Here is a 15,976-nt window from a genome sequence, read left to right as displayed (position 1 = left end):
GCTGAAGGACAATAGGAGATATTTGCACTTGTTGTTAAATCCCTTTCTCTGAGAATGTAAGGACATACATATCAAGTCTCCTGGAATGGGGTGGTATTCATGTGACCCTCCACCAGCATCCCGCCACCGAGCCTGCAGCGTGGCGAGCGCAGCGTGTTCCCAAGGGGCTTGCTGCACTCGCCCCTCCCCGCTGGGATCCCGGCGTCGGTATGCTGACCGGCAGTCTCCTTACAGCCGGTCAGCCATACTACACCCCTGGAATGTATAGGTCTCTTTTCCTTTTTCCTGTATTTCTTTTCTCTTTAGAGTATATGACATAACCCACCTTCTGTGTCCCTCTACAACAACAGGGATGTAGCAATAAGAATACAAATACTCTTTGTTGTTTAGTTGGTTTAAGAAATTAACTCTCTGGCAGTGAGTATTGCATGATGGCTGTTAGAATATGCTAGAGTTACTCAAACTCTGCCGTTACAGACCATGTTTTAAGAATATTCATGCTTGAGCACAGGTGACTTAATTAGTACCTCTTTCAATTTGATTGAACCATCTGGACTAGGGCATGGATATCCTTAAAACCTGGGTTGTAATGGTGGAGTTTGAAAAATTCTAGCATATGCAAATAATTACTGGCTATGATTAGCTAACTATAAATTCTCTCTGCCCTTAGGTATTCCCTTAAATAATCCTGATATTCTTCTACGTGTTAAGCAGCATGACAGCATATTTCTAGAGGATCACGTTGAGTCTCAAGAAGAAACACACAGAACAAGTACAGCAACCAGCGTGTAGTATTGCAGAAATGTCATTCAACAAAGTTTTATTGCTTTTTAGGATTTTTCTTATATAATGCCCAATGGTGTATTTTTTTTATTACAGTTAATAATATACAGCAACTTGACAATACATCAGAAATTGGTAAGGATGAAGTTCAGTGTTTGAAAAATCCCCTAGGTGGTACGTTTCAGGAAAGTGTTGGTGTTTCCAAACCACGTAAGTGTCTTGCTTGTTTCCATTGTGAATTACATTATTTTATTTAGAATTTTTTTTAGTTGACAAAGGAGTCAAGATCCATCCATTTTACATATACAATGGTTGAGAAAGGTCTATGTAAGACTTTTAATATACATTTACCATATTTGGTTATTAGGGGAACCCTTAATTCAGGGGTATAGTCAGATCGCTGTGGGCCCCACAGCAACAGTTGAAGGAGTCCTCATTTCAACACTCCCACTTGTATAGGAAAAAAGTTGCGGCTGCTACACTGTAGCATTTTGTATATAGATTCAAAGACTCAGTCGCACACATATACAAGTGTTATATATCAAATTAATCCGCTCACATTCTCCTTGTGCATCCTAGATGCATTGCATTACGAGTAAGAAGCCTTTTCATCAAAAAAGACATCAGATACTAGTGACCTGGTGTGCCAAGCGGTGCTACTTGGTGTGACTGTAGCAAAGATGAATGAGGACCAGGGGCGTCAGAACATTTTTTAATTGGGGGGGGTGTGGCAAGATAAAATCTCAAATTGGTGCCCCTAGCTGCTGGCACCCTTAGACGCATCGCTTGCACCTGTACGGAACTCTGTGGTGCAGCCCATTATACACATTATGCCTGGTAGAGCCCCTTATACACATTTGCCAGGTAGAGCGCCTCCTGTTCCTCCGCATTGCTCCTCTCTCTACCCTTTCCCCACAGCCAGCAGGTATGCTGCTGCTTACCTCTGCTATCACAGGCAGTGCAGCATGTCTCTGCAGAGCACAGACACTGCAGGAAATGAGGTGGGGGGGCAGAGCACATAGGCTGCCCGCTGTGTAAGGTAATAGTAACTGTGGCGGATGCACTGCTGCTAATACAGCACGGGCGGTTGTTGGTCCAGGTGGATGGCGCCTTTCTCATGTTTTAGGAGAAGCGAGCTGCTCCCTTATCACCCCCATCCCCCCCATTCCGATGCCCCTAATGAGGACACATCTGTATCTTTACTGTTTAGGCAGCATAAGCCAAGAAAGCGCTTGGACAGCTGTTTTTTCTTTGACTTGCTTCACTAAAATTGTCACTGCTCAGCTCCCTTTTGTCATAGATTGTTTTACAGTGCATCCGGAAAGTATTCACAGCGCTTCAAGTTTTCCACATTTTGTTATGTTACAGCCTTATTCCAAAATGGAATAATTTTTTTTTCTCTGACGTCCTAGTGGATGCTGGGACTCCGTAAGGACCATGGGGAATAGCGGCTCCGCAGGAGACAGGGCACAAGAATAAAAGCTTTAGGATCAGGTGGTGTGCACTGGCTCCTCCCCCTATGACCCTCCTCCAAGCCTCAGTTAGATTTTTGTGCCCGAACGAGAAGGGTGCAGGCTAGGTGGCTCTCCTGAGCTGCTTAGAATAAAAGTTTATTTTAGGTTTTTTATTTTCAGTGAGTCCTGCTGGCAACAGGCTCACTGCATCGTGGGACTAAGGGGAGAAGAAGCGAACTCACCTGCGTGCAGAGTGGATTGGGCTTCTTAGGCTACTGGACATTAGCTCCAGAGGGACGATCACAGGTTCAGCCTGGATGGGTCCCGGAGCCGCGCCGCCGGCCCCCTTACAGAGCCAGAAGAGCGAAGAGGTCCGGTGAAATCGGCGGCAGAAGACGGTCCTGTCTTCAGACTAAGGTAGCGCACAGCACCGCAGCTGTGCGCCATTGCTCTCAGCACACTTCACACTCCGGTCACTAAGGGTGCAGGGCGCTGGGGGGGGAGCGCCCTGAGACGCAGTATAAACAGATAATACCTTAGGTTGGCAAAAGAATACATCACATATAGCTCCTGGGCTATATGGATGTATTTTAACCCCTGCCATTTTTACAGAAAAGAGCGGGAGATAAGGACGTCGTGAAGGGGCGGAGCCTATCTCCTCAGCACACAAGCGCCATTTTCCCTCACAGCTCCGCTGGAAGGACGGCTCCCTGACTCTCCCCTGCAGACCTGCTACAGATTCAGGGTAAAAAAGAGAAGGGGAGGCACTATTGGCAGCTAATAATAATAAACAGCAGCTATAAGGGAATAACACTTAAATAAGGTTATCCCTGTATATATATATAGCGCTTGGTGTGTGCTGGCAGACTCTCCCTCTGTCTCTCCAAAGGGCTAGTGGGGTCCTGTCCTCTATCAGAGCATTCCCGGTGTGTGTGCTGTGTGTCGGTACGTGTGTGTCGACATGTATGAGGAGGAAAATGATGTGGAGGCGGAGCAATTGCCTGGGTTAGTGATGTCACCCCCTAGGGAGTCGACACCTGACTGGATGATCGTATTTAAAGAATTAAGTGATAATGTCAGCACTTTGCAAAAAACTGTTGACGACATGAGACAGCCGGCAAATCAATTAGTGCCTGTCCAGGCGTCTCAGACACCGTCAGGGGCCCTAAAACGCCCGTTACCTCAGTGGGTCGACACAGACCCAGACACAGATACTGAGTCTAGTGTCGACGGTGAGGAGACAAACGTAATGTCCAGTAGGGCCACACGTTACATGATCACGGCAATGAAGGAGGCATTGAACATTTCTGACACTACAAGTACCACAAAGAAGGGTATTATGTGGGGTGTGAAAAAACTACCAATAGTTTTTCCTGAGTCAGATGAATTAAATGAGGTGTGTGATAAAGCGTGGGTTTCCCCCGACAAAAAACTGCTAATTTCTAATAAATTATTGGCACTATATCCTTTCCCGTCAGAGGTTAGGACGCGTTGGGAAACACCCCCTAGGGTAGATAAGGCACTCACACGTTTATCTAAACAAGTAGCGTTACCGTCTCCTGATACGGCCACCCTCAAAGAACCAGCTGATAGAAGGCTGGAAAATATCCTAAAAAGTATATACACACATACTGGTGTTATACTGCGACCAGCAATCGCTTCAGCCTGGATGTGCAGTGCTGGAGTCGCGTGGTCGGATTCCCTGACTGAAAATATTGAAACCCTGGATAGGGACAATATATTGTTAACTATAGAGCATTTGAAGGATGCATTACTATATATGCGTGATGCACAGAGGGATATTTACACCCTGGCATCAAGAGTAAGTGCTATGTCCATTTCTGCCAGAAGAGCGTTATGGACGCGACAGTGGTCAGGGGATGCGGATTCCAAACGACATATGGAAGTATTGCCGTATAAAGGGGAGGAGTTATTTGGGGCTGGTCTATCGGACCTGGTGGCCACGGCAACGGCTGGAAAGTCCAACTTTTTACCCCAGGTCACTTCACATCAGCAGAAAAAGACACCGTCTTTTCAAACTCAGTCCTTTCGTTCCCATAAGTACGAGGCGTTTCCCCCTCGCCGGTTCCTGAAGTCTGCTCTACCAAAGTCTCCCTCCGACAGGGAGGCAGTTTTGGAAGCCATTCACAAGCTGTATTCCCAGCAGGTGATAATCAAGGTACCCCTCCTACAACAGGGAAAGGGGTATTATTCCACGCTGTTTGTGGTACCGAAGCCGGACGGCTCGGTGAGACCCATTTTAAATCTGAAATCCTTGAACACTTACATAAAAAGGTTCAAATTCAAGATGGAGTCACTCAGAGCGGTGATAGCGAACCTGGAAGAAGGGGACTATATGGTGTCTCTGGACATCAAAGATGCTTATCTCCACGTCCCAATCTACCCTTCTCACCAAGGGTACCTCAGGTTTGTAGTAAAAAACTGTCATTATCAGTTTCAGACGCTGCCGTTTGGGTTGTCCACGGCACCTCGGGTCTTTACCAAGGTAATGGCCGAAATGATGATTCTTCTTCGAAGAAAAGGCATCTTAATTATCCCTTACTTGGACGATCTCCTGATAAGGGCAAGGTCCAGGGAACAGTTAGAAGTCGGAGTAGCACTATCTCAGGTAGTGTTACGTCAGCACGGGTGGATCCTAAATATTCCAAAATCGCAGCTGATTCCAACGACACGTCTACTGTTCCTAGGAATGATTCTGGACACAGTCCAGAAGAAGGTGTTTCTCCCGGAGGAGAAGGCCAGGGAGTTATCCGAGCTAGTCAGGAACCTCCTAAAACCAGGCCAGGTGTCAGTGCATCAGTGCACGAGGGTCCTGGGAAAAATGGTGGCTTCTTACGAAGCGATTCCATTCGGAAGATTCCATGCAAGAACGTTTCAGTGGGATCTACTGGACAAATGGTCCGGATCGCATCTTCAGATGCATCAGCGGATAACCCTGTCGCCAAGGACAAGGGTGTCTCTTCTGTGGTGGCTGCATAGTGCTCATCTACTAGAGGGCCGCAGATTTGGCATTCAGGATTGGATCCTGGTGACCACGGATGCAAGCCTGAGAGGCTGGGGAGCAGTCACACAGGGAAGAAATTTCCAGGGCTTGTGGTCAAGCATGGAAACATCTCTTCATATAAACATTCTGGAACTAAGGGCCATTTACAATGCCCTAAGTCAAGCGAAACCCCTGCTTCAGGGTCAGGCGGTATTGATCCAATCGGACAACATCACGTCAGTCGCCCGCGTAAACAGACAGGGCGGCACGAGAAGCAGGAGGGCAATGGCAGAAGTTGCAAGGATTCTTCGCTGGGCGGAAAATCATGTGATAGCACTGTCAGCAGTGTTCATTCCGGGAGTGGACAACTGGGAAGCAGACTTCCTCAGCAGACACGACCTCAGCCCGGGAGAGTGGGGACTTCACCCAGAAGTCTTCCACCTGATAGTAAACCGTTGGGAAAAACAAAAGGTAGACATGATGGCGTCCCGTCTAAACAAAAAACTAGACAGATATTGCGCCAGGTCAAGGGACCCTCAGGCAATAGCGGTGGACGCTCTGGTAACGCCGTGGGTGTACCAGTCAGTGTATGTGTTCCCTCCTCTGCCTCTCATAAGTACTGAGAATCATAAGAAGGAGAGGAGTAAGAACTATACTCGTGGTTCCGGATTGGCCAAGAAGGACTTGGTACCCGGAACTTCAGGAGATGCTCACGGACGAACCGTGGCCTCTACCTCTGAGAAAGGACCTGCTCCAGCAGGGGCCTTGTCTGTTCCAAGACTTACCGCGGCTGCGTTTGACGGCATGGCGGTTGAACGCCGGATCCTGAAGGAAAAAGGCATTCCAGATGAAGTCATCCCTACCCTGGTCAAGGCCAGGAAGGACGTAACCGCAAAACATTATCACCGCATTTGGCGAAAATATGTTGCGTGGTGTGAGGCCAAGAAGGCCCCTACAGAGGAATTTCAACTGGGTCGTTTCCTCCATTTCCTGCAAACAGGACTATCTATGGCCCTAAAATTAGGGTCCATTAAGGTTCAAATTTCGGCCCTGTTGATTTTCTTCCAGAAAGAACTGGCTTCAGTGCCTGAAGTTCAGACATTTGTAAAAGGGGTACTGCATATACAGCCTCCTTTTGTGCCTCCAGTGGCACCTTGGGATCTCAATGTTGTGTTGAGTTTCCTAAAGTCACATTGGTTTGAACCACTCACCACTGTGGACTTAAAATATCTCACATGGAAGGTGACGATGCTGTTAGCCCTGGCTTCAGCCAGGCGTGTGTCAGAATTGGCGGCTTTATCATATAAAAGCCCTTACTTAATTTTTCATTCTGACAGGGCAGAATTGAGGACTCGTCCTCAATTTCTACCTAAGGTGGTTTCTGCATTTCACATGAACCAACCTATTGTGGTACCTGCGGCTACTAGGGACTTGGAGGACTCTAAGTTGCTTGACGTTGTCAGGGCCCTGAAAATATATGTTTCCAGGACGGCTGGAGTCAGAAAATCTGACTCACTGTTTATCCTGTATGCACCCAACAAACTGGGTGCTCCTGCTTCTAAGCAGACGATTGCTCGTTGGATTTGTAGTACAATTCAGCTTGCACATTCTGTGGCAGGCCTGCCACAGCCAAAATCGGTAAAAGCCCATTCCACAAGGAAAGTGGGCTCATCTTGGGCGGCTGCCCGAGGGGTCTCGGCTTTACAACTTTGCCAAGCAGCTACTTGGTCAGGGGCAAACACGTTTTCTAAATTCTACAAATTTGATACCCTGGCTGAGAAGGACCTGGAGTTCTCTCATTCGGTGCTGCAGAGTCATCCGCACTCTCCCGCCCGTTTGGGAGCTTTGGTATAATCCCCATGGTCCTTACGGAGTCCCAGCATCCACTAGGACGTCAGAGAAAATAAGATTTTACTTACCGATAAATCTATTTCTCGTAGTCCGTAGTGGATGCTGGGCGCCCATCCCAAGTGCGGATTGTCTGCAATACTTGTATATAGTTATTGTTACAAAAATTCGGGTTATTATTGTTGTGAGCCATCTTTTCAGAGGCTCCCTTTCGTTTTATCATACTGTTAACTGGGTTCAGATCACGAGTTGTACGGTGTGATTGGTGTGGCTGGTATGAGTCTTACCCGGGATTCAATATCCTTCCTTATTATGTACGCTCGTCCGGGCACAGTATCCTAACTGAGGCTTGGAGGAGGGTCATAGGGGGAGGAGCCAGTGCACACCACCTGATCCTAAAGCTTTTATTCTTGTGCCCTGTTTCCTGCGGAGCCGCTATTCCCCATGGTCCTTACGGAGTCCCAGCATCCACTACGGACTACGAGAAATAGATTTATCGGTAAGTAAAATCTTATTTTTTCCCTCAAAATTCTACACCAATACCCCATAATGACGTGAAAAAAGTTTTTTTTGTGATTTTTGCAAATTTATTAAAAATAAAAGAACTAAGAAATCACACGTACATAAGTATTCACAACATTTGCCATGAAGCTCAAAATTCAGTTGATTGGACATTATTTGGAAAGGCACACACCTGCTGCTTTGAAGGTCCCAATCAGCACAGTGGCCTCCATCATCCGTAAATGGAAGAAGTTCGGAACCATCAGGACTCTTCCTAGAGCTGGCCATCCATCTAAACTGAGCGATCTGGGGAGAAGGGCCCTAGTCAGGGAGGTGACCAAGAACCCAATGGTCACTCTCTCAGAGCTACAGCATTCCTCTGTGGAGAGAGGAGAACATTCCAGAAGGACAATCATCTCAGCAGCAATCCACCAATTCAGCCTGTATGGTAGAGTGGCCAGACGGAAGCCACTTCTTAGTAAAAAGCACATGGCAGCCCGCCTGGAGTTTGCCAAAATGCACCTGAAGGACTCTCAGACCAGGAGAAATAAAATTTTCTCGTCTGAGGAGACAAAGATTGAACTCTTTGGTGTGAATGCCAGGCATCATGTTTGGAGGAAACCAGGCACCACTCATCACCAGGCCAATACCATCCCACAGTGAAGCATGGTGGTGGCAGCATCATGCTGTGGGGATGTTTTTTAGTGCCAAGAACTGGGAGACTAGTCAGGATAGAGGGAAATATGAATGCAGCAATGTACAGAGACATCCTGCATGAAAACCTGCTCCAGAGAGCTCTTGACCTCAGACTGGGGCGACTGTTCATCTTTCAGCAGGACAACGACCCTAAGCACACAGCCAAGATATCAAAGGAGTGGTTTCAGAACAACTCTGAATGTCCTTGAGTGGCTCAGCCAGAGCTCAGACTTGAATCCGATTGAACATCTCTGGAGAGATCTGAAAATGGCTGTGCACCGACGCCTCCCATCCAACCTGATGGAGCTTGAGAGGTGCTGCAAAGAGGAATGGTCGAAACTGCCCAAAGATAGGTGTGCCAAGTTTGTGGCATCATATTCAAAAAGACTTGAGGCTGTAATTGCAGCCAAAGGTGCATTAACAAAGTTTTGAGCAAAGGCTTTGAAAACGTATGTACATGTGATTTCTTAGTTTTTTATTTTTAATACATTTGTAAAAAAAAAAAAAAAACACTTCTCTTACGTCCTAGGGGATACTGAGAATCCATTTAGTACCATGGGGTATAGATGGGTCCACTAGGAGCCATGGACACTTTAAGAATTTGATAGTGTGCGCTGGCTCCTCCCTCTATGCCCCTCCTACCAGACTCCGTTTAGAAAATGTGCCCGGAGGAGCCAGTCACATTTCTAAAAGCTCCTGAAGAGTTTTCTGCATTTGTTTTATCTGTTTGTTATTTTCAGAGAGGACTGGTTGGCACCAGCCTGCCTGCTTCGTGGGACTTAGGGGGGAAAACGGCCAAACCTCTTGAAGGGTTTATGGTCCCTTTCCCCGCTGACAGTACACTAGCTCCTGAGGGAACTATTTGCAAGCCCCACCACGGCAAGCGTACATTCCCGCAGCACGCTGCCCCCCCTAACAGAGCCAGAAGAATGAAAAGTGGTGAGTACTAAGCCGGCGTCCCAGTTAGCGGGTCGCTGGCCATTATGGCAGCATGAGGGTACGGAGACGCATGGCTTCTACATGGTACACAGTGCAGACGCACAGCTTTTGGGAGGCAAACTGAGTCTCAGTACACTAGATGTGTACACAGTACCCAGACTGGCATTACAGACTTAAAAGGGGACTGACTCCATTTTAGGCACAAAATCACCTCAGCCAGTATAAAAAAGAGTGGGACGACCGCGCTCTATTGAAGGGGCGGGGCTTCACTATGAGCGGATCCAGCAGCTCACCAGCGCCATTTTCCCTCTACAGGGGACACAGACACTGACTGACAGGGACGCGCAGCTCCTCCAGAGAGGCTCCAGATTACCCCAGTGGTACCAGGGGGTCATAGCAGGGGGGAGCGATTATTAATGTACTGAGTCCCTAATCTAGGTACTTAGAGTGCAACCCGGCTAAGCTTGGCATTAGCGGTAAGGGCGCTGTGTGCTGGCTCCATACTATCTCTGTGTCTCCCTGGTAGGGCTCTTTGTGGGTTAATTGTGCATTTAACCTTTTCCTGTGTGTGTGTGTGTGTACGTGTGTGTGCTTTCACAGTTACAATATGTCAGGCAAAGAGTGTGTTTCATGTAAGGCACAGTGTTCCTCTTCTCCAGGGGGTTCACTACTGTGTACTCGGTGTAGTGTACCTTCCCAGGCTAGCGGGGCAGAGCCAGCATGGCTGGACTCCATTAAGGGAAAGATTTCCAATATTTCTACTAAATTGTCCCACAATGAGAAAGAGATGCAATACTTAAGACAGTCTATGGATGAGTTTATGAAAAGAGACTCTGTGCCCAAACCAGCGTCTCAGTCCCCTGCCATTTGTCTGCAAAAACGTACTTTGGCCCATATCTTCCATGTCTGACTCTGATGATGAAGGGTCAGACATGGAGGAGGGGGAGGTGGACTCAGAGGTGGGGTGGCTACTCTGTCACAGGGAATAGAGGCTCTCATAGAGGCTATCAGAGACGTTCTGCAGATCCCTGATAAGGTGACAGAGGATAGTGAGGAATCTTATTTTAATGTAAAAAATAAATCCTCCGTCACTTTTCCTGTGTCAAAGGAACTGAATACTCTGTTTGAAAATCCCTGGGTTAATCCTGATAGGAAATTTCAAATCCCTCAGAGGTTTCTTTCATCTTTTCCTTTTCCTCCTGAGGATAGGAAAAAATGGGAAAATCCGCCGATAGTGGATGCATCAGTATCCAGGCTGTCACGAAAAATAGTATTGCCTGTCCCAGGTGCAGCCTCCCTGAAAGACACGACTGATCGTAGAATTGAGACCACACTCAAATCCTTGTATACAGCTGCTGCGGTGTCCCAGAGACCCACTATAGCATGTGGGTGGATTACTAAAGCCATTGCTAAATGGTCGGGTAACCTACAGTAATTGAGGGTTAGATACCTTATCTCAGGGGGGAGATTATTTTACTCCTGCAACATATACAGGACTCTGCGAACTTTATGGTGGAAGCCATAAAACAAATAGGCTTGCTTAATGCACGCACCACTACTATGGCAGTGTCAACACGCAAGGGCTTATGGCTAAGCCAGTGGACTGCTGAAAGGCGTGGAAGGCCTACCATTCACAGGAGAGGCCTTATTTGGAGATGAACTAGACAAATGGATCTCCAAAGCTACTGCGGGTAAGTCCACATATCTTCCTTCTGCAGCTCCCCGAGCCAGGAAGGCTTACTCAGCTTCCAGTTTACAGTCCTTTCGTATGGCCAAGTTTAGGGGCAAAACCAGAGGTTCTTCCACAGCCACCAGAGTCGCTAGAGGTAAACCTTGAAAACCAGCAAATGCCGGTTCTCAGGAACAGAGCTCAGGCTCTGCTTCCTCAAAACCTTCAGCATGACGGTGTATCGCGATGCCTGGAAGACTGGTGGGTGGGAGCCCAGCTAAAATTCTTCTGTCACATCTGGGCAAGTTTGTGCCAGGATCCCTGGGTCATAGATCTTATTTCCCAGGGCTACAGACTGGAGTTCCAGGGGCTCCCACCTCACAGATTCTTCAAATCAGGCTTACCAGTTTCGCAAGAGTCAAGTATAACTTTATAGGACGCCATTCAAAAGCTGATACAGACTCAGGTCATTGTTCCAGTTCCACCTCATCTGCAAAACAAGGGTTATTATTCCAACTTGTTTGTAGTACCGAAACCGGATGGTTCGGTAAGACCGATTTTGAAGCTCAAGTCGTTGAACCCATACTTACGTGTGATCAAATTCAAGATGGAGTCTCTGAGAGCGGTGATCTCAGGTCTGGAGGAGGGGGAATTCTTAGTGTCTCTGGATATCAAGGGTGCGTACCTTCACATTCTGATCTGGCCGCCTCATCAGGCTTATCTACGGTTTGCATTGCAGGACTGTCACTACCAGTTCCAGGCCCTGCCATTTGGTCTCTCCACAGCACAGAGAGATGATGTTTCTACTGCGCAAACATGGAGTGAACATAATTCTGTACCTGGACGATCTTCTGATAAAGGCACCGTCCAGGTAGCGGTTGTTGGACAGCATTGACCTCTCAACCAGACTACTACTGGATCACGGTTGGATTCTGAACTTACTGGAACCGACGCAGAGGCTTCCTTTCCTGGTAATGATACTGGACACAGAGTCTGAGAGTGTTCCTTCCCTTGGAAAAGTCAATAGTAATCCAGTCGATGGTTCGTGCTGTCCTGAAGCCAACCCGGATCTCTGTGCATCTGTGCATTCGCCTTCTGGGGAAAATGGTGGCTTCTTACAAGGCAAATCAGTCCGGAAGGTTTCATGCAAGGCCCTTCCAGCTCGATCTGTTCGACAAATGGTCCGGATCGCATCTTCACATGCACCAGAGGATGCAACAGATCCGTCTGCCGCCAAAAGCCAGGATCTCCCTTCTGCGGTGGCTACAGACTTCTCACCTCGTCGAGGGTCGACGGTTTGGGATTCAGAATTGGATTCTGCTAACCACAGATGCAAGCCTCAGAGGTTGGGGAGCAGTCATCCAGGGGGTACAGTTTCAGGGAAGATGGTCAAGTCAGGAAGTCGTCCTTCCAATCAAGAGGGCTATATTCAATGCCCTTCTGCAAACCTCATCTCTTCTTCAGAATCATGCCATTCAGGTCCAGTTGGACAATGGGGCGGCAGTGACGTATATAAACCAACAGGGCGGAACGAAAAGCAGAGCCGCAATGTCAGAGGTGTCACGAATTCTCCTCCTGTTCTCTTGATGGAAAAACATGCCGTGGCATTGTTGGCGGTCTTCATTCTGGGAGTAGACAACTGGGAAGCAGACTTCCTCAGCAGACACTACCTGCACCCGGGGAAGTGGGGCCTTCACCCGGAGGTGTTCAGGTGGTTGACACGTCGGAGGGGATATCCACAAATCGACATGATGGCCTCTCATCTCAACAAGAATCTCAAGCAGTATTGTTCCAGGTCAAGAGACCCACAGGCAGTGGCGGTAGACGCTCTGACGACTCCATGGGTCTACCAGATGGTGTTTGTGTTTCCTCCACTTCCTCTGATCTCAAGTATTCTAAAAAGAATAAAAATGGAAAAGGTTCAAGCAATCCTCATTGCTCCGGACTGGCCACGCAGGGCCTGGTATGCTCATCTTCACGAGATGCTGGTCGCATATCCGTGGCCTCTGCCTCTGCAAGAGGATCTTCTGCAACAGGGCCCGTTCATCTATCAAGACTTACCACGGCTGTGTTTAACAGCATGGAAGTTGAACGACTGATTCTAGCCAAGAGAGGGATTCCTGATAAGGTCATCCCGACTATTATCCAGGCCAGGAAGGGGGTAACGTCTAAATATTACCACCGTATTTGGAAGAAATACGTCTTGGTGTGAGAGCAGACAATATTCTGTGGTGAAATTTCATCTGGTTTCCTGCTTTTTCTGCAACCGGGTATGGATGTGGGCCTACATCTAGGCTCCATAAAAGTCCAGATTTCGGACTTGTCTATTTTCTTTCAGAAACAATTGGCTTCTCTCCCTGAGGTCCAGACATTCTTCAAAGGTGTTCTGCACATCCAACCTCCCTTTGTGCCTTCCATGACACCTTGGAATCTCAATTTGGTGTTGCAGTTCCTCCAATCGGACTGGTTTGAACAGTTACAGGAGGTTGACGTAAAATACCTTACGTGGAAGACTGTCACACTGTTGGCCTCGACTTCGGCAAGACGTGTGTCGGAGTTGGGGGCGTTGTGTAACAAGAGCCCCTACCTTATTGTCTATGAGGACAGAGCTGAACTCGGAACTCATCAGCAATTTCTTCCCAAGGTGGTGTCTACGTTTCACATCAACCAACCTATTGTGGTTCCTGTTGTTACGGACGCCTCTGCTACTTCAAAGTCTTTGGATGTTGTGAGGGCTTTGAAGGTGTATGTCAAGAGAACAGCTCGTCACAGGAAATCGGACTCACTGTTCGTTCTTTATGATCCCAATAAAATTGTGTGTCCTGCTTTAAAGCAGACGATTGCACGCTGGATCAGGCTCACTATCCAGCATGCTTATTCCACGGCAGGCTTGCCGGTTCCAAAATCTGTATAGGCCCACTCTACTAGGTCGGTGGGTTCTTCTTGGGCTGCTGCCCGGGGTGTCTCGGCTTTACAGCTCTGCTGAGCAGCTACTTGGTCAGGTTTGACAATGTTTGCTAAGTTTCACAAGTTCGATACTTTGACCAAACTGAAGGTCCTCAGAGGCCAATCAGTTCTGCAGGTACCTCAGCACTCTCCCACCCGGTTTGGGAGCTTTGGTACTTCCCCATGGTACTAAATGGATTCCAAGTATCCCCTAGGACGTAAGAGAAAATAGGATTTTAATTACCTACTGGTAAATCCTTTTCTCATAGTCCGTAGGGAATACCGGCGCCCGCCCGGTGCTTTGTTCTTCCTTTACGGTTACTTGGTTCAGTAATGTTGTTTGGTTCAGCTGTTGCTGTTCCTGGTTTCAAGTTTGGTTAGCATGGCTTTCCTCTTGTTATGTGTGTGCTGGTTCATAATCTCACTACATTCTTTATCTATCCTTCTCGCAAAGTATGTCCGTCTCCTCGGGCACAGTTTCCTAGACTGAGTCTGGTAGGAGGGGCATAGCGAGAGAAGCCAGCGCACACTACCTAATTCTTAAATGGCTCATAGTGGACCCGTCTATACCCCATGGTACTAAATGGATTCCCAGTATCCCCTACGGACTACGAGAAAAGGATTTACCGGTAGGTAATTAAAATCCTATTTTCTCTTACGTCCTAGAGGATGCTGGGGTCCACATTAGTACCATGGGGTATAGATGGGTCCACCAGGAGCCATTGGCACTTTAAGAGTTTGAGAGTGTGGGCTGGCTCCTCCCTCTATGCTCCTCCTACCAGACTCCGTTTAGAAAATGTGCCCGGAGGAGCCGGTCACAGCTAGGGGAGCTCCATAGGAGTTCTTCTGGTTTTATTATTTTTTGTCAGAGGAACTGACAGAAATTATGGAGGAACCTTGGACTACGCCCAATAAGAAATATAGAATTCAAAAAAAAAAAATGGAATTCTTACTACCCTTTTCCAACTGGGGACTGTTTAAAAAGAGAAGTGCCTCATAAGGTAGATATGCACATCATTCGATTAGTGCGAAAATCTATTTTGCCTTTGCCATCTACGTAATTAAATGATGTCACAGACAGAAGAGTTGATGGTTTTTTGAAAAACTTATTTTCTCTGTCAGGGGCAGTCATAAGGCCAGCTATGGCCGCAGCCTGGATGGCAAAAGCGGTAGTGGAATGGGCTGAAGAACTGGAAAGTGGGCTCTCAGCACCTACTAGGGAGCAGGAGTCACATTTAGCCCATATGAAACTGGCTGCGCTATTCCTAGAGGAAGCAGCAATGGATATGGGTGCAATTGCTTCTAAAGCATCAGCCTTAACGGTAGCTGCTCTCAGAACAATTTGGTTACGTACATGGAAAGCTGATTCAGAATCCAAAAAGGTTCTGGAAGCTTTGCCTTTTGTTGGGAACATTCTTTTTGGTAAGGAACTAACAGATATTCTGGAGTCAGAAGCTGAGGCCAAGAAGGTCATGTTTCCTGCCAGTTATAACCCTAAGCCTAAGGGCTTGGGATTTTTGCCATTTCGGTGGCAAGGTAAAACAAAAGGTAAAGATGAATCAAAGCAAACCTAGTACAATAAGTCTGGTAAAGCAAAGAAGTAATGGGCCAATAGAGGGCCAGCTTCCAAACCAGAACAGAAACCATCAGCCTGATGGTGCGGGCCTCCACTTGGGGGACTCCATGGTAGGGGGCCGTCTTCTTCAGTTTGCACACATATGGCAGCAGTCGACAACAGACGCTTGGGTGCAAGAAGTGGTATCTCTGGGTTATGTTTTCCCTTTCAAGAAGCGGCCTCCTCGAAGGTTTTTTTGCACCAGCCCGTCTCATATAGAGATGAAGGCCAGAGCACTGCAAGAAGCAGTTCAGAAATTTCTTCAGTCAGGAGTAATTATTCCAGTACCCCGGCACAACGGGGGCAGGGTTTTACTCCAACCTATTTTTGGTCCAGAAATCAAATGGGTCATTTCGGCCCATCCTCAATCTCAAAATGTTATACAAATACATTTGGGTCCCAAGGTTCCACATGAAGACGTTACACTCCATAGTTTTGGCCATGGAACCAGGGGATTACATGGTATCTCTGGATATACAGGATGCTTACCTGCATGTCCCAATAGCATTGTCCCATCAGTG

General features: G+C 47.5%; 1 protein-coding gene across 6 annotated transcripts in view; it reads left to right on the top strand.

Moving 5' to 3' along the window:
- LOC134966326 (zinc finger protein OZF-like) overlaps positions 1–15,976 on the top strand; it is a 227,664-nt gene that overhangs the window by 190,515 nt on the left and 21,173 nt on the right. For all 6 annotated transcript variants that reach the window (XM_063942983.1, XM_063942986.1, XM_063942985.1 and 3 more), the window contains 2 exons: positions 671–772; positions 880–993. In XM_063942983.1, coding sequence (XP_063799053.1) covers positions 671–772; positions 880–993 — 216 coding nt within the window. The remainder of the gene's footprint in view (positions 1–670; positions 773–879; positions 994–15,976) is intronic.

Source organism: Pseudophryne corroboree, chromosome 10, assembly GCF_028390025.1.
Source record: "Pseudophryne corroboree isolate aPseCor3 chromosome 10, aPseCor3.hap2, whole genome shotgun sequence".
Lineage (NCBI taxonomy): Eukaryota > Metazoa > Chordata > Amphibia > Anura > Myobatrachidae > Pseudophryne > Pseudophryne corroboree.
The sequence above is the reverse complement of the archived record's forward strand: the minus strand, read 5'-3'. Positions and strand labels throughout refer to the sequence as shown.